Genomic DNA, 26,403 nt, shown 5'->3' with positions numbered 1-26,403 from the left:
GCCTTGTTGAACCTCAACAGGTATGGCAATCCATACTTCTGTTCCATTCCAGTACTCTGTAGGGTGCCTCTGGGAGAGGAGACACTCTGAAAGAGCAGCAGGACTTTTTGGCAGGGCCCAATGACAGCGCTCAGAGAGGAGACAGCTGACATAAAGTCCTTTGGATTACATGCAGAAGTGCCGACACGCTTCCAGAGGGAAAATGCTATGAATGTGAGCAGACTGGGCTATTCATACAAGAATTAGTCTATATTCTGAATAATGACAACAGCTCTCTTTCAAAGCTTTATTAAAACTCATGTCTAGACAAATAACTGTTTCTCCTGATCAAAGTTCTGATGTATTAGCACATGTAGAATGAAAGCCATAGTTTACTTTCATTTGAACTGTAGCCTTGGTGTACTCATATAAGGCAAGTGCCATCTTTTTGTGTACAAACTCAGCATAGTCAGTGCAAATTCTTTATTTGAAACAATGACCAATGTACAAGCTGGATCACGATTCTTTTTGCCACTAGAGCATGAACTGGTCTCTGTGGTTTACGGCTGCGAACTATAAAATTGTAGCAGTTATTTAAATCAAAATACAGTAGCTGCTTCTCCAGAGAACATCGTTATCTCATATTTCTCATAAAATTAAAAAGGATTTCATAACAAATGAAATATTACAGGATACTTCAGTGCAAACATTTCCTTTCCATCTAAGAAGCTCTCAGTTGTCCCACGAAGTATGACATACTCTTAAAATAGCATGCTGCCAAGATAGGCCATGAGAACTTGTAAAATTCAATGCTTAATACTTCTCAGAATTAGTTGCTCTGAATCAAACTGAGGGTCAGAAAGCCCTGATTCCGTTACAGTACTTTTGTCAGAAGGTAACTGCAAATGGAGGAACTGACATTGTACCCATGATAGAATAAAACAGGCACTGTTAAAAAAAAAGTAAAAATCAACATCTGCCCATATGTGCCATTCAGCAAGACTGATGATGATAACACGGTAGTTTTTAAGGAGCAAACTGCTATGCCTCACCTAATACCAACAAACCTGCATAAAATGCTGATCTATCCTTTCTCACAATTTTGAAATGACAGTCTTTAAAAATGAGTGAAAGGGAGAGGCTTACGAGCACACGCATTCAGAAAACAGAAGAGGGTCAGCAGTAAACAAGTGCTGATCAGAAAGAAAATGCTGTCAGTAAATAGTGAGCACAGTGTTCAAGTGGTCTGATTAATACAATCTTACGTGTAGTGCAAAAAGAACAGTGAGTGTCAAAAAGCAAATCCAACATTGATTTGTTGTGCTGCAGAAATCTAGCCATCTTTCATGAAGTTCCAGCAAAAACATTTGAAATAGCATAAATATATTCTGCAAATTTCCTTCCCTTTCTGAGCAGGCCTGTTGTTATGTATGCTTTTAAAATGTGAATTTTCTTAGACAGGGTTTTCCAAGTGCTGAGCACTTTAAGAACAATTGCTGCTCGATAAATAAAACAGTGCAGCAAAAGGTGTGCAGAGTCCAAATATGACAACAGATTACCTAATGTCCCTGAAGTACTTAATGTGAACAAAAATACACAACAATGCAAATGCTAATGTTTTTCTCAAACCATCAATAATTTTATATTTGTGAATAGTGTTCTTGTGACATAAAATAGCCATTCCCTAGGAAACACTGGGAAAAAAAAAAAAACATATATATATGTATATATAAATTGCTTACTTTAGGAAAACACAGCCAGAAAATTTGGAAGAGGAAAGATGGGTTTGGATCTTGCAGCCCACATACCTCCCACAAAGGAAGTACCTGGAAGCATTGAAAAAGCTTTATGCTTTCAGGTGTAGTAGACACATAAAAGAGAAGAAATACATAAAACAAAACAATTACTGTGTTTTCTTTCAGTACAACACTGTTCAGCTTTTTTATTCCAGTAGTACCACCAAGCTCTATGACCAAAAGCTTTACAGCAGACTGGCTGTAAAGACTTGGCAATCAGTGACTTCAGCTTCAGCAAAGTCAATTGGGAAGTTCCCTTTGACCTTGCAACAGCAGAAATTCAGCACCATTCCTATTGCACGCATCAATTCCAAGTTACTGTTGCTCACAAATGATTCCCAAGGTGTGTCTGTATATAAACACACGCTCTTCGTGGGGCATTCTTTGGAAAAAAATATGAACTGTATCTTCAAGAAAGTTTACACAGAAACACTAAATGGGATCAGGTAGTCAGGAACAGAATGGCCTTGTACCAATCACCACATGAATACATGAAAGTGTCTGGTCTCCACTGGAAAAATTGGTAATTAGAATGCAAACAAAATTAAATCCCATTGTTTACTTTTGAAACTTTGTTTGTTTTTTTTTTAAAGTGCAATTTTATAATTATTGAAGGAGAACATCCTTTATCATCTGAGCAGGCTTAGTTGGGCACCAAGCAGCTAACTTACAAAGCGTGTCAGCATTGTTTGTAAATACTGGGCAGGCAGAAAAACCAAGATGCCTCTTTTCAGGAGCTCAAGGTGAATAAAAGGAATTTAATGCAAGTCCCTGCTTTTTTTTTTTTTCCTGCCCTCACCCTCTTTCAAACTAGAACCAAAGTGAGTGATTTGAAGAAAAACTGATATGATCAGTGAACAGAAATGTATTTTGGACTCAGACAAGGAAATAAGCTTGCACCACAAGTGTCTGAAATCACACCGGTCAGGTGTGAGGTTCCTCATGCTGTTCTTACCTCTCGTTCTAGATTTATATTGCTTCTAAAACGTTTCCAGCCGCATTCCTTGAGGGATTTTGCCCTTGCGTGTCTCCTTTTGGATACATGCAAATGCATTTTGCAGAGATGCTTACCACAGCGGTGAGCACCAATGTTAGACAACTAAATGCTGACATTTTCATGAGTTTATCACAAAAACTCAAGTCCTTCATTAAACAAGTATTTCTTCAGTAACCATGGAAAGGTGAGTCACAAGGTGTTCCTGTATTACACTGCTAGTGAAGCTCTGCTCTTTAATACGAAGATAACCTCAATCTGTTATCAGTGTCTTTTTTTAGATGGCTGCCATGTTGAGTTTGCTTGGTCTCGATGAGCTGTGCAGCTAACACAGCTGATTACCTCCAAAGGACACCTTATGTAGATATGACTACTTGAGTAACACTTCCAGAGAGCCAACCATGCATCACCTCTCCGTAGACCTACATGACTTATTTTTTGCCAATCTACTAGATTCCAGATTTGAATATCTATACATACACCACAGTCTTCCTTAAAAACTACTAGGTAATAGTAAGTTCCTTAGTTCCAAATTAAATATGTGTCAGATAATGAAGTAACATGCTATTAACCCTAAAGAAACTTGTCCTTTTAATGCTTTCTTTCCAGACTTACTCTAAATAAGGTCCTTTTTATTGTCTGTCTGCAATACAGAAGACCACTTTCTTTCCACTCCTGGCATACATGCCTATCTTTTTTTTAGTATGTCCCAACTGCTGTAATACTAAAAGTTATACTGGGATAGAGTCACACGTTCTCCAGTAGGAAACATCCTACCGTATGCAGGAGGTTCTTAAAATATCAAAGAAATTATAACACAGTAAAACAGTTTGTGTGACTGTCATTGTAATTTCACAGCACCCTTTATTTTTTTTAATTTGGATATAACATCCTCCAACTTATGCTCACAGATAAATTTAGACTCGATCCCCAGAATAAAAATCCGCACAAAATTGAGAATCCGAGTACAGGTGCCTTCTGCATTTCACCCTTGTCATCATCTGATTACTGGAGTTTGCAGGATTATTAATGCAGCTGTGTGTCTTCAAATTACTACAAAGCAAGACATCCTGTATATTTGCAACTGTTTTCCTTACAAACTTGAGGCGAAGTTGGAGACAGACAAACAAATGCAAGAAAAAACCTGCAGGGTTCTGACTGCAAATTTTCTTAAGATGCTTAAGGGCTTTCCTATCTTTAAAATACACCTTAAAGTTGGTTCTTGACAAGAAAAAAAAAAAAAAAAAAAAAAAAAAAACACCTACCCACTCACTGGCATCTTCATTCAGTGGAAAAGGGAAAACTACTTCCCTTGTGCCTAAGCAGGCTGGTCCCAAATGAAATGCAAACATTTTAACTTTCTTTAATGGCCTTTTCAATCACAATGCAGCTCAGCAAACAGGCTTTGTAGAAGTAATCTATTAGGACTTTATTTGGCTATGGGAGCGCTGCCTCTTGGGCAATAATTCAAATTCACCAGACAGTATTTGCAAAATAATGGAAAATAATGACTGTGAAGGAAGAAAATGAAAACCTGTTTTGTGTTCAGTAAGTTCGATGTCCTACATCAAATACTACCAGTGACTTCCAGGTGGCCACTACAGGTGACTCCAGCCTAGAAAACGCTGAGGTAAATGTTTCTTGGAAATACTCCTAATCCAAAAGAGCAAATAGTATTAATGTATTAGCAATTACTCTGCCATACATCATGATAAATTAAAGTCAAACTGAGAAGAAAGTGCCAATAATCCACATACATGCTTTGCTATGATAGTCTCCTGGTAAGGCTTAGCGGCAAGTACAATATGTATTTTTAAAAGAGCTCCACCTGATTTTCCTGCTATGCATAGATTCAGGAGTAACTATCATACATGGCTTTCATATATAACACACGTGTCATTTGCCAATGCTGTGTCATCAGAACTCAGTTCGGCAGAAGGCTCAGGAGCGGGCTCTGCTGGAAGTGCTGGTGTTTGAGGAAGGTCTTCTTCCTTGGTGTCCAACTGCACGCTTTCCTGTGACTGACCGTCCATGCAGTCCTTTTTGGACAGCGGGTGAACCGACACTTTTATTGCAATCTGTTGCGGTGGTTCATGCAGTGATGATGCATCGGAGTCAGCTGTGGGAGAGTCACTGCGCTTCAGAGCATTCGGGATCGTGTAGAGCTCGTCTGTTTCAGCGGTTTCCTGGCCTTCTGCTGTCTGCCGTACAAAATTCTGTCCTTGCTCCTCCAGACCGACAACCTCCATAATTTCTTCCATTATAGTCCTGCAGTTCATGATGAGAGGTGGCAAAGGCACACTCCGAGCAAGCTCTTCGATATAGCGAGCAAATTCCATGGTCTTGAACTGTGTTACTTTGGCAAGCTCGAGCGTTTTGGCTGAAGTGATAATTGGGATACGTTTTGCAATCTCAAAGGCTTTCTGGAGTTTCTCTGCTCCTTCTGTTCTGAAGAATTCGTTGATTGCTTTCTCTGTTTTCTTCAGGTGACTGCTCATCATGCACAACCGTGTAATGTTCAGTATCATAACAATGGTGAAAGCTACAAGGCAGACAATCATGTAGTAGATTCCCATATCTCCAGAAGTAAAGACGACCCTCAGAGTCACAGTATTGTTAACACTGCCGTGCATATTAGATGCGACACACGTGTATTTACCTCTGTCTTCAAAAGACACGCTGGTAATGTTTAGGAGCCCATTGTCAAGAAACCACCATTTTCCTGCTGGAAAGGAGAACACATAACTTACTTAGAAGCATCTTGTTCACGTGATTAGCATAGTTTAAACGTCAGCTTTGTCAACTGGCCTCAGATTTTGGAAAAGGGAAATCACATTGATGAGAAAACAAAGAATTTGCCGTCACAAAAGGGTTTCTCCCAGAGATCTCCTAGCTAGTTATCAAATCACAGACATTGACTTCAAATCTATTATAATTTCATGCCTTAAAAGAGTCTCATAAAAATTAGTCAATACATATGACTTCTACGAACATCTTACAGACAGATAAAAGATGGCAGCTTATCCCAGAGAGCCTCCCAAACACATGCCCCACGTCCTCAAAGAACAATAACAAGATTGTGAGACAGAAAAATCTACTAGTTTTGTTCCCTGACAGTGCATTTTATTGCATCCTCATTGGGTTATTTTTGGTGTTTTGTTACAGTAACCTATGTAATTCTGTTAAAGTAAACTTAAAAAAAAACAAAACAACAAGAATTCCAGAGGTACAGACTCAAGTATCTTCTACCTCCTTAACACAGCCCCAAGCCATTCCTGATAGGCATCTATTGAAGTCAATGGTGGAGTTTCTATTGTCTTCCACAACAAGGGATTTCAGGTGCTTACCTATCCTTACTATTCAAGTTCTTTTTCCTTAAATCTAACTTAGCTTGCTGTAATTTCTATCTATTGAAGTAGCTGACCAAAGACAGCAGATCTGTCATGAAAGGACTAAAATAACAGAAAACTCCAATGCAGTGGATATAAATTCACATTGCTGCAGTCCTGCTGTAGGCTGGTGCACATCTTATATCTACATTTATTTTATCTTTTCCATCAAAGTTCTTCTGTTGTTGTTCAAAAGATTCTTCTATTTCTTACCTTATTTCTTTCCAGGAAGAATCTTTGGGCAATTTTGAAACACAACAGTCCAAAAAAACCATTTTTAATACATAGCAGGTATGGGCTTTTATCACTTTTGTGGGTTTTTTTTTTTTCCTAATTAAACACACATAGAATAAATAAAATATTAGATTTTAAACCAGAACTTCACATAGAAGAAATCACTCCATTCAGTTGAAGATGGGGAAATTTTGAGTAAAACTGTTTTACAGTGGATGTGTCAACATCTGTAACACTTCCTTTTCCAGTTCTGGGTTAAGATGTACAGTACTGGCTGCTGGGCATTTCTTTGAATTGCAGTGTTGGCAAAGTAGGTCTTTATTCACTGTAAACTGACAAGACATCTTGCTGATGTGTTCTGGCACCAACTACTACAAATGAGATAACAGCACTGAACTGTGATTCAAAGACCCTGGCAGACAATGTAAGCCACATGTGAAAACAATAAGTAGATAAGGTGTCATAGCTATATTTTTTTATAACAGCTGAACACCTTTTTCAGCCTAACCACACATACGCATCTTGTGCTAGGGAACGTTTCTTACGTGAACCGTATTCTTAAAGAAGTGCAGTGCTGAAAGTCCAAGATGAAGTTACATTTTCTTACGCCATATTTGCATTTTCATTGATTTGCTCAAAGTTTTTGCTTATCTATCTGAATACTTGTGTTAGCAGCTACCTCTCTGTCAGCTACACTAAGATCAAAAGTTAGATGCCTAGCTAAACAGGAAAGCTTCTATTGCTAAACCCTAGCAAAACTCTCTATGTGGTCCTATGACCATGCACACATTACATCGGCTTAACTAAGTCAAGCAGCTTCTTTCTCCAGCTCTATAAAATATATATATATATATTATATATATATATATATATAAACATTGAAATGTGAAATACAATCTGTTCTGTAATAGATTGTTATAGATATGCTGTTGTAGCACTTATAGTTGGGTCAATCATTTCCATAATTCTGTAACTCCATAGAGCTGTCCCTCAGTTCAGCTGTTATTTAGACAAGCTGTCCTGCAATTATTATCAATTATTAAGAGTTTATTTCATCGTGCTGTGAACAAAGCAGTCAGTATAGAAGCATTACAGGAACAAAAGGAACAAAACACCTTCCATCTCCCCCCCACTAAATGTTCCCTAAAAGTACAATTATCCACCAAACCTTCCTTTCACCTGAGGACAACAAGCTCATGTGAAATGAAGGTCTCTGGCAAATACAGCAGTCCTAGTGTAGCCAGAATGGCTCACACATGGCTCGTCCATCTAACCACTGCCCACTGTGGGAACTGTTGAACCATGGCCTGAACCACTGATTGATCACCTGAGTCAGCCCTGGGAGCACAGGTGAAGCTGTAGACCCCGTTTAAGGGCTGACTGCCACTGGGGAAGGGTCTCTTTCTGGGGATCCCTCCTCTGTGGAGTCCTTCCTGAGAATCTGGATCTTCGGATTCAGGTGAGCATAGAATCATAGAATCACAAGGTTGGAAACAACATGTAAAATCATCTAGTCCAACTGTCTCCTCATCACCATTGCCACTAAAAGCACTTCTTCCCTGTTTGTTTTCCCCATTTTCACCACAATCATCTTTCCAGCTGTAACACCAACTATAACACGCCCCTACATAGACGTTTTCATTGGTTATTCAGAACAACTCCTGTTTCTCACACATGTCAAGGTACATAAAGATGGGGAGAGCAAGCAAGAAGTTACTTTCTTTGAAACTGTGCCAATGAACTCTTCCCATACGCCACAAAAATCTTTCCTTGAGTTAGAAAATAGCTTTTCTGTCTTCCATGGTGTCAGAGAAGAACAAAGACAAGAGAATGAATAATAGGATCAAACCTGAAGTCTTCCACTGAAAAGAAGCCTGCCTACAATATAAGCATTTCAGCTTCTTGCTACGGTTTGCTATAAATAACACACTACAAAAAAATTTTCTTCTGAGATGTACACAACATTTATAGCTGTATAATCAAAGAATATTAGGATGTTACAATCACAAAATAAACAAGAGAATTAGGCAAAGCAGACTATGATAACAAAAGAGAATAAATAGAAGGCTCGCCCCTACTCTGGGCTCGCTCACAAAACACCAGCAGATCTCCAGAAGAGATCCTTCCCCCCCGGTAGCCAGCTCTTAAATAGGGCTAGGAGGCAGCACAGCTGAATTGCCTTCACCTGTGCTCCTCTGGCTGACTCATGGCTCTCCTCAGGTGATCAATCGGAGGTTCAGGCCGTGACTCAGCTGTTCCCATACAATAGCTGATACGATTTGTATATTTTCCTGCAGGAAAGTACCAGTGTGCAGTTATTAAATTAAGGTTAATTTTTAGTTAACTTGCTGAAATCAGAAGTGTCTCAAGACAGGCTACATTGCTGATAATATTAAAAACCTTACCTTTATTCTCTTCTTCTTGGAGCAGGCGGCCATTGGAATTGTACCATCTGTAACGTGGACTAGGGCTACCTTGGACATTGCAGTCAATCAAGGCACTACACCCCTCCTTGACTATGATGTGGTCGATGTGGGAGATGACCACAGGCACAGATCCTGTGTTTGTGCCAGTGCGGTTGAAAGTGCTATTAGTCACATCCTCAGCAGTTGTCAGAGCTGCTAGTAAGATGACAAGGCGTATGGTAGGCAGAAAGCACGAAGAGTGGTGCCTGCTCAGTATGTTCATTTTCCTTCAGTGCTATACGCAGCTGGCTGGAAACTGGAGTTGGTTCTGTACAATGTAGGCCCTTGAGGTGAGGAGGTCACAAGAGAGCCTTATTTTGATCCATGCAATTTTTTTTTTAATATCCTAAAAAAAATAAGTAAGTATAATGAGATGGCCCATATAAACAATCCATTAGATGTGCTCCTTTAAAACAGTGACACATCCATTAATGCATTTCACAATCATCAGCTCAATGTCTTGTCTAAATGCTAATGTTATCAGGCCTTTTTCTTACTGGAAAAAGATGCATACATTTTCCTGTTGTTCAGAGCAGCAGGCGTAGGAGAAAGCTTTTATCACCTAGACACTTAGCAGCAATTTAGCTACAGCAGCAGCTACAATTTTATTCCAAAAGTTCTACAGATTTTTTTTTCCTTTTTTTTACATCTGCAAAATCAACAGGGGAACAAAGGTACAGCACATTAGAGCTGTCACTACCAGTTCAGTGCTGCAGCTCTGTCATGCACAGTCTTAGTTGAAATGTGGAACGTGTCAGAAGGAAGAACCACTCCAGGAAGGGGTTTTTGGAGCTGCTGCTAGAGCCCTTAGCATTCAGTTTTGTCTGAATACAGGAGAGCATGCAACAGAACATCTAAAATCATCCCCTTTTTTTTTTTTTCTTTCAGATTTTCTGACATAAAATGTAACATGGAGGAGATACGTAAAAGAGGGTATTTAGTAGTTCATAAAGTCATTTTTAGAGCACATCTGGAAAGAAAAATATTTGCTAGTGACATACTTATGGGCAAGGTTGCCTTGAGGTACAAATGAAGCTGGGACTTTTCTATTCCTTATGTGGCCTTAAGTATTTTGCTCGATCAGTTTTTGCAAGCTCTCACAACAATATTTTTCCTCAACTAACCATCTACAATGAGCCCTTTATTTAACAATGACTTCAGTTTGTAGACAGAGGAGAGGGAGTTACAAACGTGCTCTCTACTGGCCTTATTATGCTCCCAGAGAACACAATGGGCATTTGCCACTGACTGATGGCACAACGTTGACCTCAAGATGAGCACCTCTCAAAATTTTACTCAGAGTGAGTGAGGTTCTGGAACAGCTGCCCAGAGAGGCTGTGGATGCCCCGTCCATCCGTGGAGGTGTTCAAGGCCAGGTTGGATGGGGTCCTGGGCAGCCTGGGCTGGTGTTAAATGGGGAGGTTGGTGGCCCTGCATGTGGCAGGGGGTTGGAGATTCATCATCCTTGAGGTCCCTTCCAACCCTGGCCATTCTGTGATTATTAGTTGGAGCAATCTATCTGCCATCTAAACATAGGTCACAGTTAGTATCCAACAAACTTGCCCTAAGTGAACATTTCACTTGCAAAACTGTTTACATTGTACTGAAGATTCATTTGATATCATGGTACCTCATCTGCTTTAGCATGGACAAATGACTGCTGACAAAGTTAGGCAAATTACACATAAACAAGGAAAACTAAAATAAAAGCCTCTTCTTTACTCAGAAAGAAAACAACATTACTGTCTTTCACTGGTTCAATTTGTCTTAGGCTGTTTTCTTCTCCATTCCCTATTCTCTGTAATGCAATGAAGTTGATTTTGTACAAATGGATACAGCTGTTACTAAAATAGCAGATTAGTTTTCTCTAATCTGTGGGATGGATCATTACTGGAAACAAAAAGCTATGTTTGTGGTTTTTTTTTTCATCTGAGAAGCTGCATGAATGGTATGGATGGCTGTCATTGCTTCAAGTCTGCCCTCATTTTCTCTCAGTTTTCCTAAATACTGAACGTGGAAACACCTGCCTTGATGAGGCAGAATTATTTTTAACCTTAAATTAACATGCAAATCTCATTTGTCCTGTCCATGTAAAACCACATGAACAATCACTTCAGAAATCCATTTCCCTCTTTGCAAACTGTGAAAAGTCTAAATTTTAGACATTCTCTATAGATAGGCACAGTGTGTCTAAATCTCTGCCTTGGAAAAAGCCCTTCAAATCTGCTTATTCACTTCAACAACTATTTACATCTAATTTCTACTATTCCATCAACCTTGGAGACAGCCATTCTCTATGGCTACACAGATTCAGTCTATTAAATGCTTGTGTACAGTGTTATAGATCTGCATTGCACCATAGAGAAAAGCCAAAAGACATGTCACACTTCCTGGCAAGGGAAGGAGGAACAAAGACTGGCTGGTACAAGACAATGGGAAGGGCAAAGGAACAACATAAACTGCTCAAGCTTTTATTGCTAATTACTGACTGCAGCCTGTTCTTGTTGTATTTGAGCATATTTTCTGATGGCAGAAAAATCTGTAGCAATCCAAACTGTTGTTTGGTACAGAAAATAATTTGAATCCTAGACAGAAATGAAACATCAAACAGCAGGTGAACAGGACCCTCAATCTATTGGGAAGCTCAGTTTGGTTGGTGGCTTTGGTGGCCCAGTGAGTCCCTGCTGTGCTTGGGCTGCTATGGATGGGTGTTTTGGAAAGTGTGTGGTGGCAGAAATGGTGTGAGGATACCTATTCTGTGTGTTTACCTGTGCTTAACACAGAGCACATGAAAGCAAAATCTGCACCTTTGTGTAGTGGTAACAAATCTGACTGGTTAGCATGGTCAAAGGGGCTGTTTACTTGTCTGAAAATAACAGCTGCTCCCTCCTTCTGGCACAACGCAAGTGAATCACACATAGATGCAGTAAAAGTTAAGATACAGAGACGAAATAATTGACATCTACTGTGGGAAATTAATACCTACTTGTGTTACTCTTGGGAATGTACTTTCTCATGTATGTTCCTGGAATGCAGAATGCTATGAAAGCACTTAATGCCTTCACAGGTGCATATCTGCTTGAAATAAATACAGTTTGATGGCTGCTATGAGCAATAACCAAGCAGGAATCTTAACACAGAATGTTTGGGAGTGGTGGCTGCTGCTTTCATGTGCCATCCAGGGACGAGCTATTGATGGTCATCTGGTTTTATCTGAAGAATCAGAGAGAAATCTCTCTGAAGAACAGTGTTTTAAGATGCTAGTTTAGACAAATGTTCCTAGGCAACAAAGAATAGGAGATCTTTTCTTTGGTGTGCATCCTACGCACTGTTAGTGGATAACAAAAAAAAAATATGGAAGAAACCAAAGGTTTTCTCAGCTCCACCGAATAAGAGAAAGTTAAAGGGTAGCCACTTGGGTAGCTATCCATCCTGGACCCTCTGCTAAGCTGCTGTGCAGGACCAAAACGTTGTAGTGAGGTTTGGAAAGCAGGAAGGAGAATTGGAAACAGTAGAAAATGTGCTGACACCAGACTGTGGTGCAAAGGGAGATGTCCTGAGAGTTTCCATCCTTCTTTTGCCTTACGCGCAGCAGCAGCTGAGGATGTTAAGGAAAGCAACTCTGGGAGTCACTGCTTTCTTAAACATAAGGGATGCAATGGGCTTTGATTCAATTCACAACTAAGACAGGCTCAGGGCACTGAAACAGGACTGCTAGTGATGTCAGCCCACTTCTAGCGAAGACACATGAGAATCCAGGGTATGGGAGAAGTGGGCACAGTGCTAATTGCTCTGGTTCTTGGCCATGACAGGTTTTACTGAACTGTGGCCCATAATGAAAACTATGAAGGCTGCCAAATTCATAACCTTTTAATTTCACTCTTGGTCAGAGAACAGCTAGACTGGCTAGATTAAAGACTCCTGCAAGAACTCCTTAAGACTGAGAGTAACACAGGATGCTTGTCAAGGGGGACATCGTAATACAGGGTATTGCTCAAAAACAGCACAAGATGAGCTATGTGAGGGAACTGCAATAGGCTTTTCTTCTAAGTGACAGGACAGCTGTCTCTGTGGTGCTATCTCTGCCTTTTTATCTAGAGAAGTTGCCTGGAATAGGCTTGAGAGCAAGCACAGCCGCAGGCTGATGGTATCAGTCCTGACTGTGAAATGGACCAAAACTGAGACTAGAACTTCTCTGCCCAAAGCCACTGATGGTCTTAATAGAAGACACTTGCAGCAGACTGGCTGGAAACACAAATGACTCAGAGAAATGTTCTGACTGACCGTTTACTTTTTCACATCATAGATGACTTTGCTTCCCAGTATTACTGCTGCAAAGGAAAAGTACTGTGAGTGAGGTGCTACATTTTAAAGCACTGCATTTGTGCAGAATGACATGACAGCACAAAAGAACGTAAGTCAGTGATGCATACCTTTTCCTGGCTTGCATGCTCCTGTAAGACTTGCCTGTTCTTGTACTTGGAATAATGTATAATCCTATTAACTGTGAGGTTATTCAATTCAGAAGTGAAGCACAAGAAGTCAGTTCAAATGCATAAATTATAGACCTACAACTTTAACATCTCAATGCTGTCTTGCTTAGTTTTTAAGTGACCAAGAAAATGAAATGATTTTCACTTTATAAATAACAATCAAGAATGATGCTACAAAACAAAATTAATGCTAATTATTTTTTTTTAACTACATATTACATTTCCTCTTCAGGCCAATCCATCTCTTAGTTGCCATGGGCAATGCCTTTTCAAAGTGGGCAACAGTAAAAGCCAACAGGTGTCACTGGAACAGGAATGCAAATGAAGGAACACTGTTTCATCATAATGACACACAAGCTGGAAAGTTCATTGCCAGTTCCTAGGAGAGTGAAAACTACCTAATGAAAAGATTAAGCTATTAGGGTCCAGATAGCACATGAAGAGAAATACAACTCATATACATCTTGCAGCAACTTCCTGACTTGTATCTCTAGTCATTTGCTAGTCAATAAAATACTGCAGCTTGCTTCTCAAAAAGCTGTTTTTCGTTCTTTTGGGGAGGATTTCAATCCTTCCTAACTTCACTGTCTTCCACTTTCCTGGTTACTGTGTCAAATAGGTGACACGCTGGCAGCATTTGTAGGTTAAAGAGCTTCGTTCTGCCCATCTAGACTGCAGCTTCCAGCTGGGCAGCAATTCCCAGCTAGGTGTGTTTTAGTCTCTTTGGCTACATGCAGCTGCCTGGGAGGCTTTCAGAAACTTCTTGTCAAGGCTGTGTGATGCTGCCCTGGCCCTACTGGCAATGCCGCTTGGTGACACACTTGCTGCCTTCAGGCACGCGATGTGAGGGTACGAGGGACACAGACCCAGGCTCCTCTCACAGGAGCACAGATCACAAACAAGGGACACAAGCTGCTACAACAGAAATGATGGCTGTCTGTGTAGAAAGTTTAAACTAGGAGGTCAGTCAAAGCCCAGAATGGGGCAGTGTGCAGAGCTGACTCAAGTGATGGCAAATAATTGTATGCATTTTTAATACCTTGGCTCAACACAGTCCTGTGAACAGCAATAAATGTGCATCTTGCACTGTGTTTCGATACAGGAATTTGAGAATGGGTTTCAAGATTGCTGAAAAAAATGAACAATTGATGTTTGCGACTCCATTGTCAGTCAACATAAACACATCACCTGCGGATTTTCAGATAGAATTTACAGATTCTATGATCAGACATTCAACCAAGTGTGATCGTGTCTTTACCAGACTTCTATAAGCCCTCTCCTACCAGAGAGACACACCTCTCGTTTCACAATCACACCTTACTCATGTTGTTGTCTGAAAAGCGCATTCATTGCCTGGCGTGCAATAAGTCAATCATCACACACTCAGGAGAGACGCTGCTTGTTTATTTCAGGGCTGTGGAAGCCTGAGTGCTCAGTAGGTTCCCACAGATCACGCACCATACAATTAATACAATTAATTAATTGCAAGAAAGCAATAAGCGATGTGGTTACCCCATGTTCTATATTTGTGATAAAAAATATCCTACAAACATTTCCTACAAGGCAAATCCAGACTCTTGGGGCAGGGAAGGAAGGATATGTCACTCTATTCAGTGATGGTAAAAATATCCTCCAGATTATGCCTTTACAAGCCTGTAAATATTTTAGAAGTCTTATTGCAAGTAAGTATTTTTACCGTAAAGCTCTCCTCATTATTGTTCCTCTTTGTTCTACTTCATGCCTCGGTATTGCAAAACTAGCCAGCATATGAAATCCTGGAGAATTTAAACCCTCCTCACCCTAAACACTTGAATGGTTCCATTGATTTGGCCATGTTTTTAAGCGATCTGGTGGCTGTTCCCCTCGCTCCAACAAATGCTCAAAGACCCTAATCCGTTAACCTAAAAGTGAACAGACAGAGTCCACTGTTAGGTAATTACTGAGAGATTATTTAAAAGTACCTCAAGAATGCCAAACCTCTGAAAAGTTCCCTTCTGATGTTGCAGTTTCTGTAATCCCAGGATCAAATCTTTTTTTGCTAAGAAATACGCCAAATCAAAACAAAACACAACTGTTGAGGCAACTTGGACATTTAACTTTTCATTAGATAACATGTAGTACATGTGCACATTTTTATACGGAATGAGCAGTTCAGTTGTTTCTCTTGGAGGTATTTTAATGACGGCAGTAAAGACAATGTTTTGTATTTAGTGGAGAAGCTTGCTGTTTTTAAATCAGCACAAGTACTGCGATGGAAATGTCTTTCTACTGAGCTGTGGGCTACCTGGATCCTAGAGCAGATAGAATGCTATCAGTAGCAGAGACTTTTTAAAGCCCAGCTCACATTTGATTAGGTACGAGCTCTTGTCAGGATTTTCCAAGTAAATGCCTCTTTCATGATGATGATTTAGATTTACTTAGCATTTGTATTTATCTGTAGGCTGTATAATTCCTACTCAACCTTGTTTTGTATACAAAGCTATTATTCCAGAAACACCTGTACAGCTTTAAGAGGCTCAACTCCCTGCAAGCTTTCAGCATAGCTGCTGTTTTACTGTTGGCAATAAACGCAGATGGTTCAATGCCTAGAAGTTCCCTTTGTTGAGAAAGAAGGAGCAAAAAGATGCAGAGATCTGTCCCACACTTCCACACGCATCTGCACGCTACCTGGCCTCACCAAGTTTTGGGTTATCTTCCCTTTTCTTCACTCACCTCTTACCTTCTATTTATACCAGCACATTGCAGGTATTATTCTACTAACAGCTTAAGTAACCAATGTCAGCTAAAACAACAGATCTCATGTGCTCTTGGGATGGCTTATCTATTCTGAGTGCTAGGAACACAGCAATGTGGAATGGGGTCCAATTCATTTCCGTTTGCTTTCTCTTCAACTGGCAAAACTGACCATCCTTTAGATACGTCTGCTTGTTTTCTTTTTCCAAATGATGAATAAAAAGTCTAAATGTAGGGAATGTAGCCCTTTGCAAGGCTCAAGACTTCTCTACTTCTTAAATTCTACATTTCGTATGTGATTCGAGTGTTTTCACTTCACTGCATACAGTTTTCATTAGAAACAGTATTTTAACAGAAGGCTCCCATTTATAAAGCAGAATGAAAAATAGGAAGAAAACAGTGTAGAGTATGACTAATTCATCTGTGTCGTCATAGAACTGCAAGATGCATATATTTACCCATTTTTAATGACTGGCTTAAGCATGTACTGGCTTCTGGGATTCAGTGCAAAGAGGTTATAGGTGGATGCTGTGATTAAGACAGGCTAAACTTGTAAAGGGGGAATCTAGCCAGTCATAGCTGAGTGCAACAGAAAAGGATCACTTCAGATTAAAAGTGCTCTGCCTATTTCATCTACAAGTATCAGAAAGGAACAGCAAGTGATATTCAAAGGAGTTTGCCTCACACCAGACAGAAACTTGAGCCTTGCTTGTACACCAATGTGATCAATTTAAGACTAGAGGGAATGGCTTCAAGCTGCGCCAGGGGAGATTCAGGCTGGACATTAGGAAATACTACTGCTCTGAAAGAGTGGTCAGGCACTGGAATGGGCTGCTCAGGGAGGTGGTGGAGTCACCGAGCCTGGAGGTGTTCAAGGAAGGGCTGGATTTTGTGGTGAGGGACATGGTCTAGTGAGAACTATTGGTGATAGGTAGATGGTTGGACTGGATGATCTTCAAGGTCCTTTCCAACCTTGGTGTTTCTGTGATTCTGTGATTCAATACAACCCTCTCCTAGTGTGTGGCCACTCCTTCATGTGACATTGCTGTGAATTAATCTAGGTAGAATTCATCAAGAGTTTACTGAAGGACCTCCATAACTTCTGTGCTTTTTTATCTGCTCTGGTCTAAAAAAATGTAACATCAAAATAACAAACTTCTAAGCATCTTTTGTTAAGCTGATCACAATCAGATAATGTACTAACTGTAGCAACATCATTCAGAAATGAGTTTATAAATGTAACCCTTCCAGAACGAGCTGCTGCTGTACCACATCACACCACTGCCACCAGCCACAGCAGAACCTACTGATCAAAATGCAGCAGTGCTGGTATGTGTGTGCCATACATCGTGTGTGTGTGGGGGGGGACTGCACGCACAGCAGTGTGGTTGCAATGCAGTACAGATGCCCTGTCCCCGTGCGACTTGAAAACATCAGCAGAAATCATTTGTGGCTGCAAACCATGCAAGAGTGGCAGAATATGTTAATTAAATGTTAAGCCTGCCGAGAAGGGCTGTTCTTAATGTAATCCCTCCACATGTTGTAGTCTCCTTCCAAAGTAGGAGAACTATGTGCCTGTACAGAGCTCCTGATTTCTGACAAGCACTGCTCCTGTTAATGACTCTGAAGTGAGACAGTCCTCTGTCTAATGTTGCGTTAGCTAAGTAAAAATCACAATGCCTCTTAGAATTGCTCTGTCCTGCACCTATACAAACATGGACAAGTTTTGTCTGCCTCCTACCTCTTTCCTCATAGACAGAAGATCCGATGCTCTAAAATGCTGTTATGATTTATTTTAATCATAGTAACTGGGGAAAAAAATAAAAGCACACCCACTATCTTGGAAATGCTGCTTCTGAGGTGGGTCTGTACATGGATGAAGAATGCCAACGCTTTAGTCAGCACAACTAAATAACAGAATTAAGGCTAAGCAGAGGGCTTTGCAAAGGTGCACAGCTCCAAGGCCAGGCAGCGGCTCAGAACCGCAGGAAGAAATATCCCAGGGAGCACTAAGGAGCTAGGTCGTACACCACAGCCTTCTGGTGACACGTTAACACACCTGTGTTAGCTACAAGCTTTCACAATGGGAAACTTGCTTGTGCCGGACTAATACTAAACATTAAAGTGGAAAGCAAGCTTCTTCTTGGTGGATTGTCTGCTGTCTGTCCAGACTTTCAGCTTCAAATTCTTCAGAAGAAATGGCACAGATACAGTGTGCACTCATGCTGCCTGAATTGTGCTTCTAACTGACGGACGCTGGCATACTGCAGTCTGAACTAGAAGCCTTTCTACTAAAAAAGGATCCCTGCTGCACCAGGCACAAGTACTCCAATGGTGCTGCTGCTAACTGAACACACTAAGCCAGAGAAAAGAGTCTGCCATGCAAACATCACCTCCACTGAAAGGAGATCTGCCAGATTCTGTCCTACTGCAGCAAAGAGAGAAACTGTTCCATAATGCACCGGCTCCAAACGCTCCACTTTTCCCCTGTAAACTACTGTATTTCTCACCGTGAACTAACCTCACTGCTCTTCAGCCAAACCAAACCAAGTCGCACGTGGCATTTGGCACTGCCTACCCCGCAGGTAATTCTGTTTCTGGAGCGGGGAAGCTTCACACCAGCAGCTCTCAGAGGGCAGCTGGGAAGCACGGTTTCCTACCAGGCGCCCAGATAAACGCACCGGACGATCGTCTGCTCAGCAGCGCTGCGCTCTGATCTCTAAGCCCGCTTTTCTGCTGCTGCTCGACTTTGGCTACTTCTGCCAGGCTGCAGTTTCTACAGGGCACTTTGGAAACTGACTTCTATCTCATGAGGCTGTGAAATGAAAAAGTAATTACGGCGAAAAAGCAGGGGGTCACCTTTATTTTAAATGTAAGGCAACACAACTTCAGCTCTCTGAAAAGGCCAGCTCCGTAAAAAAGGTCCCCGTGCGGATTTTCTAACGCCCTTTCTTTCACCTGCCCGGAGCGGGCATCGCCACCGGGAGCAGCGGGAAGGCAGAAATCCCAGGTCTTCCTGCCTAAAGCCGAGCGTCCGTCCGACAGCCCCGGTCCCCCTGCGAATCCATCCCTTGAACTTTCACGCTCCGTACGGCACTACTTCCCGAGCGGCCGTCCGGCGCTTCCAGCGCGGCACCTCCCGCTCCCCGCGGCGGCTCCCTTCCCCAGCGCCGCGGCCGCCTGCCCGCACCGCCCCGCAGCGGCTCCCCTCGCCGAGGCGCAGAGGGCCGTGCAGGTGGCGCCGCCCGCCGAGCCGCCCCCCTCGCCGAAGCACCGCTCCCGCTCACCTGCCCGCCGGCCGCTCCGCGGCAGCGCCCGCCGCCGTGCCCCTCAGCGCGCCCCGCGCAGCACCATGCCGGGCCCGGGGCGCGCCGCGCGGGCCGGCGGGCGGAGCGCGGCGCTGCCGCAGTCCGCGGTCACGGGGCGCCGTGCCGCAGCGCCGTCCTCCGCACCGCCACTCCTCCGCCGGCTCCGGCAGGGGAAAGTAGGTCAGGGCGGCACTGAGCATGCTCGGGGCCGGGCCGGGGGGCGGCTCCGGTGCCCGCTGGGGGCGCGGAGGGTGGCTGTCGGCGCATCGCTGCCGGGGAGGGCTGCGGAGGAAGGACTGCAAGGCGGGGGAAGAGCAACCTGTTCGGTACTCCTCTAGAGCGGAACGATGCGCGCGGGTTCCGCTCGGGGCTACAGGACTGCATTCCTAACGGGAGTGTGGCACCTGTCTCCGGCTGAAGTCCAGTCTGAGAAGGTCCTCGGCTGCGGGTGACCGACGGCTGGCTCCGTAGGTATCCGAGTGCCGTAACGCGAGAGGGTAAAGCTGGCCCGTAGCTTGAAGTGGTTGTCACTGCCTGGATGTGGATGTCACTACCCGGGAGCCAGCGGCAGGAAGCCAGCCGGGACCAGCTGTGCGCCACTGCTATCCTCCCATCTGTACCTCTGCTGTACCACCCCACTGACCTTGGAGGGCTGAGCATCTAAGCCAGTGAGATAAACTGTGTTGTTTCCACCTGCTTGTAATCCTCTTACAGCCCTGTCTGGCACCTGCTCTTGATATCCTCTTCAGATTGCTTCCAGGGCAGTAGTAATGGAAGCTCCTCTGCTCCTCCAAAGAGTAATCGGATCGCAGAGCGCTTACTGGAACTGCTGGAAAACCTGGGTTAGGACTGCATCTCTGTGGGGCAGGGTGTATGTAGGGTGCACCATGGTGCACACTGAGGCAAGTCTCAAGCCCACGTAAGAAAAAGTGGAGGAAGAAAGCAGCAGTGCTCAGAAAACAGGGGGAAGGCTGACTAAAGGAAGCTGGACTTGTTGTACCTGGACCCACCACCACCTGGAGTAAAAGGAGAGCAGTTTTGCTGGTTTTTTTTGTTTTCCCTTCCACATCTGGCTGTGAGCCCATCACTGCTCTGTGCCCCTTCCTGGGAAATCACCATTCACTCTTCACATGGTCCCCATGCCTGTTCCATCAGTCACTGTAGCTCTTCTGTGGGTAGCTCGAAGGGTAGATGTGGACTACAGTGCAAAGTCTCCTATTGGTCTTTGTGGTCAATAGCAGGTAGGCAGCGAGGACTTAAACCACCGCACTGGTTAAAAGCAGTGGTGCATGCTGATATCATGCAATTTCCTTCAATTCTGTGCTTCCTATGCATTTTACCTTTCTGCTCTCCCCAACTCCCACTCACTCAGCCAACACGTAGCGGCCCCAAGGAAGTCTGCTGAGCTTTGAAGGAGAACTTTGAAGGAGAACTACCTCTTTCTGCAGCCATGGTGCATGGCTGTGTCTGACCATAAACTGATTGCTGTGGGAAAGGGCCCTCCCACAGTTCAGGCTGTCTTCCCCTGGCTCTGAAAGGTCCAATCCCGCCCGTGCTGCCAGTGTTAGGTACATTCACCTGGTATGTCCTTTGTGCCTCAAACACTGCGAGGTTGATGTGATTTCTGAACTCACTGTGCACCCTACTGGCTATATATAATGGTTTGATGTCTTCTGTGTATAGGAAGTACTAACTGAAGGCCCTCCTTGGAGGAGAGAGGGAAGCCAACTTCAGCTCTGAAATCCCAGTCTGACCAGGGAGTGTGCAAACCTCTGGAAATGATTCAGTATTGGCTTGTCCTGGTGCTTGCTCTTCTCTCTGGCTCACTATGCAAGGCACCACAACCCAGATAGTAGCATACCTGATGTCACCACAGACACTGGGATATTGTACTTCCACAGCTCTCCATCATCAGCAGCTTTTGCACTTTGGCCAGCTGGGCTCTAATACAGGGAGCCACTGGAGGCTGGAAAAACCCATCCTATGAGCACATCCAGGCAGTCTCCCTTTGGGACAGCACCAGAATCCAGCCAGGAAGGTGGGTAGCCATCTCCCACAGCCACACCTGTGGCATTGCCGTCTGGCTTAGGAACTGGATCTGGCAGAAGAGATGCTGTTGCCTAGAGGGACACATCTGCGATGTCACTGAGGCTAAGGATTTCATCAAAAGACTTGCCCAAAATGGTCTCTGGGATGTTTGTGAGGCTCAAAACCACGATCCAGCCAAGCACTGTCATCAGTGCCGAGTGCATGCCCTCATCTACTGCCAGTGCTTACCTGGGAGCAGCACAAGCATTCTGGCCATGCAGGGACACTGGGAGCAGGAGGAGAAGGAGAGAGGCCCCTGTCCTACATAGGACACCATATCTCTTGTCATAGGAGGCCCCAGTGAGGCCCCTCTGCTGCCATCACCTTTCCATGTGAACTCTGTGCACAGAGATGCTTCTTGTGGTAACTGATAGGAGAGAGCTTACTTTTTACCAGACCTTTTGGAAATACCTCGCTCTGAACCACATCCCAGAGCGTTAAGGCTTAATCACTGGTTGTGTTTTGTTCTTGTCCCTCCTCTCTGCCTTCTGAAAATAATTCAAAATAAGTTAAAAAAGATCAGCTGTCAAACTTTTAGTCTTACGGTGGCTTTTATTTGCACCTCATAAGATCAGGCAGCGGTAACTGTTTCTCTCCTGACATTCTGTATTTGTTACCTTCCAGTTTTGTTGGTTTTGCCCTTCTTTTTCTACAAAGGTAAGGGTGGGAATGACCAATTATATTTTATTCCTCCCTATGTCTTAACCTGTAAGATCAAGAAATAACTTGGTTTAGTACTTCTCATAGGAGGAAGAATACTTGCTAAGGCAGACTTTGTCTGCAGTGATCCGTTTTCATCACTCATTTCTGAGGGAAGCTCCTTCCTGAGCTATGATATAGACACAGTCCACAGGTAAAACAAAAACATGGATTACGTGGGCACTGCAAGAGAATCTGACGAAGACTGTATGCGAACAGTTCTCTGTGTGTATTTGTGTTGAAGGTGTTACTGCTCAGGTGCCTTGATGATGTGTTCAGCAGAAAGCCTAGCTGTGCTTAAAAGACCTTGCTGTGAGTAAGTTGGGGCAGCTGAGATCACATTATAGACAAAAAAGTTTTGTTTCCTCCCATTTTCTGTGTCTCCTTGCCCTCCTACCCCCCACCTTCTGTGCTCCCAGTGTCCTATATGTTTCCATTTAGTTACTAAAAACTAGAGGCAGGGCATTGCTTCAGAGGACACTGATGAGATGAAACCCTAGGCTGGAAATCAAGAGTCACTGACCTAGGGATGGAATGATCTCAGTACTCTGCTGATGCTTATAAGAGCTTTTGTTTTCAAAGACCAATATAGGATGACAGGCAATTTATTGGGGGCCCCGGATAAGCCCAGGGCATAGGGGTTAAAGCAATTGGTTAACAGTTACCTTAATAACAATGTCAGATGCCTCACACTTTTTAATTCTTTTCTTTTCCAATTCTTTTCCTTTCTACAAGTTTCTATTGCATGAAACAATGATCATTTGTCTCATCACTTTTGATGAGCTCAGCTGTTCCTAAGCTCTCAAGCTGAATAAGCTGAGAGAGGGCAATAAAAAGCAAATCTGCACCTCTAATTAGCTTTTGAAAAAACGATGTTTACCGTTCACTGCGTGAACTGACTGTTAGACGTTATACCACCATGGAAACACTCTGCAGCTGTTGAGGGGAAGGCTGTTGATGTGGTCTACCTATGTTTCAGCAAAGCATTTGACGCTGTCTCCAAAAGCATTCTCCTGCAGAAGCTGGCAGCCCGTGCCTTGGACAGGTGCACTCTTGGCTGGGTAAAGACCTGGCTGGACGGCCGGGCCCAGAGAGTGGTGGTGAATGGAATTAAATCCAGCTGGCGACCGGTCACGAGTGGTGCTCCCCAGGGGTTGGTGCTGGGGCCTGTTCTGTCAGTATCTCTATTGATGACCTGGATGAGGACATGGAGTGCACATTCAGTAAGTTTGCAGATGACACCAAGCTGGCAGAAGTGTTGATCTGCCTGGGGGTAGCGAGGCCCTGCAGAGGCTGGACAGGCTGGATTCCTGGGCTGAGACCAATGGTGTACGGTGTTTGGGCTGGTTTGGCCCAGTTCCATGACTAGCAGGGTGGAGGGGACCTGTGGATCCACGCTGTGGAAAAGGGAAAATAAAAGGAAAAAGAGAGATGGGCCCCAAAAAATAACAGTGGCAACAACCTGAGGAAAAACAAAGTAATTTACTAAATAAGATAACAGAATGCAAGATAACACCCTATAATACAATATAATACAACACAATTAGAATTGAAGCTAATAAATCAGATATAATGAGAGGTAGCGTCTGAAAGCTGAAGGCCTTACTCTAATACTAAGGTGAGATGCGTGGTTGGGATAAGTAGAAGGGAGGAGAGCTCACATGCTGCTGAAACCAGGAAAGAGGGAGGGGAAATGACCTACGAAAGCCTTTTATCTGTTTTCCGTGAGCAGAAATGATAACAGAACAGCAAACAGTCCTCTGGGGAATGTAGTAGTTCTTCTCTTCCATGACAGGTACCCAGACCTGGGGCATTAACTCTTTAACTCCCAGTGCACTACATGATGTTACAGTGTGGAATACCGATAACCAACCATCATAAAACCATGACAAATGGGATGAAGTTCAACAAGACCAAGTGCTGGATCCTGCACTTCGGCCACAACAACCCAAGGCAACACTACAGGCTTGGGGCAGAGTGGCTTGAAAGTTGTATAGAGGACCTGGGGGTGTTGGTCGACACTCAGCTGAACATGAGCCAGCAGTGTGCCCAAATGGCTAAGAAGACCAATGGCATCCTGGTTTGTACCAGAAATAGTGTTGTCAGCAGGAGCAGGGAAGTGATCTTCCCTATGTACTCAGCACTGGTGAGGCCCCACCTGAAGTACTACGTTCAGTTTTGAACCCTTTGCTACAAGAAAGACATTGAGGCCCTGATGTGTGTCCAGAGAAGGGTAACAAAGCTGGTGAGGGGTCTGGAGCACAGGCCTTATGAGGAGCAGCTGAGCTGGGATTGTTCAGTCTGGAGAAGAGGAGGCTGGGTGCCACCTTACCGCTCTCTACAACTACCCAAAGGGAAACTGCAGTGAGCTGGGAGTCACCCTTTTCTCTCATGTAGCTAGTGAGAAGATGAGAAGGAACGGCCTCAAGTTGTGCCACAGGAGATCCATGTTGGACGTTAGGAAGTACTTCTCTGAGAGTAATCAGTGTGGAATGGGCTGCCCAGGGATGTGATGGAGTCACTTTCCCTAGAGGTATGCAGGAAACATTGAGATATACTGAGGTACATGGTTTAGTGGGAAGTGTAAGGGATAGGTGGATTGTTGGACTGGATGATCTCAGAGGCCTTTTCCAACCTTGGTGGTTCTGTGATTCTTAAACCTACAGCTCTCTTCCCAAAGATGCTCTAGCCTCATCCATTTGCTGCCTATTATTAAGTTACACTGGGCTGTACAGTTCGGTTTCTGACAGGTAATTAAATGTTTCTTGAGCTCTTCAGGGAACATCTGGCTTTCCTTCCAGTTGATTGCGAGGGAACTCCTTACAAGTGATGAAGCTCTTCATCTGCTGCATTCACCATTTCTCAGCCACGCAGAATTCTCTTCCTTTCTTTTGCTCAAAGCTTGGAAAAACGTGAACCCTCACCAGCTAACTGCTTTAGGTCCTGAAAGACACTTTTAGTAGTCATATTATCTGGTGAATACCTAGAATAAACGCTGTGGATTTTGTCTTGTATAAGCTGTTTTATGGTTTTAACAGTTATCTAAAAGAAGCTCCTTTTTAACAAAGATCATTTTTAAGATCGCATTGAGATTCAAGATTTTTCAGAATCTTAAAATGTAATGTTCACGTTTCCTAGCTCACACTATAGTAATCATTGCAGGACTTTTTTAACCCTTCTCTGATATTAATTATTTCATTCTGTGCATTAAATATACTTAAGTACTAAAGCCTTCATCCAGCAGCCTTTTCAACTTAAGACTAAGCTTTGTTGCAAGGTAACCCTGCCATCTACTGGGAAGTTTTTAGTAATGTTTGTTGCCTCTGTAATTGGAATGGGAGAGGGATGTCTATTTACCTACAAAAAGGGCCTTCTCTCTTCTGAAAATAACAGAACGATTTCTTGTTGTTTAGGGAAGGTGCACTTCTGAAACGCTCAGATGATGAGTTACTGGAGAAGGCATGAAATGTGTAAAAAAGGGCTTTTCTTTTCTCTCTTGCACCGCCAACCTTTTCTCTGTCAAAACTTTCTGAATCTGTCATTCCTCTCCCAGCTTCCTTTTTGGTCATGCCCCAGGATTAGAGGGATGGCTGGGGAGTCTTCTGGCCTCCCAGGTCTCTGCATGGCCAGAAAAAACCAGGAGCTCGGTGGGCAGCTGGTGTTGCATAGCTGCTTTTATGGACAGGAGGTTTCACACGTGTGGGTCTGATTTCCGGTTTAGTGTGGACCCTGAGGTATTCATCTGGGGAGATGGGAGAAGCAAGCATCTGGATAGAACAAGAAGCAGCTGTCCTAGGAAAGTGGTTCATGTTGCACATCTCCACTTGGGAGATAATGTGGAATAAGCGCTGGGGTGCCTGGACTCAAAGCTAGTTTGTCCTCTCCTCTCTGTTACTTCACAGCTAGTAGGCTACTGGCATCAGGAAACAGTCTATTAATAAACTCTTTCTGGCTTTCTAAGCTCACATTTTTATCTCCATATATATCTTTGTACCATAGAGAGGTACAAAGCAGTTCCTTCAGCATGGTCAGTCATATACACTGTTTTGTCTGTGCTTCTGGGAGCATCATGCGTTGAAGGCATCAGAGCCAACATCTCTACTTACCACAGGTCCATTCCACATCACACTCTTCCCACACTCATTTCTGAAGGCAAGTTTTGCTTTTGTTATTCCACAAGACTTTTTTTTTCTGCTCAAACTTAAGCCTATAGCTTTGTGTAGAA

The 26,403-nt window shown here is 43.3% G+C and overlaps 1 protein-coding gene across 2 annotated transcripts; it reads right to left on the bottom strand.

The window, feature by feature from the left end:
• Window positions 1-272: 272 nt before the first annotated feature.
• MFAP3L (microfibril associated protein 3 like) lies at window positions 273-19,454 on the bottom strand. Of its 2 annotated transcripts, none has more exons than XM_048941921.1 (3): window positions 19,371-19,454; window positions 8,798-9,203; window positions 273-5,494 (listed from the first exon to the last, which is right to left on the bottom strand). In XM_048941921.1, exons 2-3 carry the CDS (start codon window positions 9,078-9,080, stop codon window positions 4,635-4,637), a joined length of 1,143 nt encoding a protein of 380 aa, XP_048797878.1. In that variant the 5' UTR covers window positions 9,081-9,203; window positions 19,371-19,454; the 3' UTR covers window positions 273-4,634. The 2 variants fall into 2 exon arrangements, with proteins under 2 accessions (XP_048797878.1, XP_048797879.1); XM_048941922.1 differs by having other exon boundaries at window positions 273-5,491.
• Between the last annotated feature and the right edge of the window lie 6,949 nt (window positions 19,455-26,403).

This window comes from Lagopus muta, chromosome 4 (genome assembly GCF_023343835.1).
Source record: "Lagopus muta isolate bLagMut1 chromosome 4, bLagMut1 primary, whole genome shotgun sequence".
Taxonomy (NCBI): domain Eukaryota; kingdom Metazoa; phylum Chordata; class Aves; order Galliformes; family Phasianidae; genus Lagopus; species Lagopus muta.
The sequence above is the reverse complement of the archived record's forward strand: the minus strand, read 5'-3'. Positions and strand labels throughout refer to the sequence as shown.

What these genes read in the sequence shown, in the direction of transcription:
- MFAP3L (XM_048941921.1), bottom strand. Translation starts at nt 9,080, where the DNA reads ATGAACATACTGAGCAGGCACCACTCTTCGTGCTTTCTGCCTACCATA. An exon ending in CCAAGAAGAAGAGAATAAAG is followed by an intron (nt 5,495 to 8,797) that starts GTAAGGTTTTTA and finishes TCTCCTTTCCAG; the next exon opens with CAGGAAAATGGTGGTTTCTT.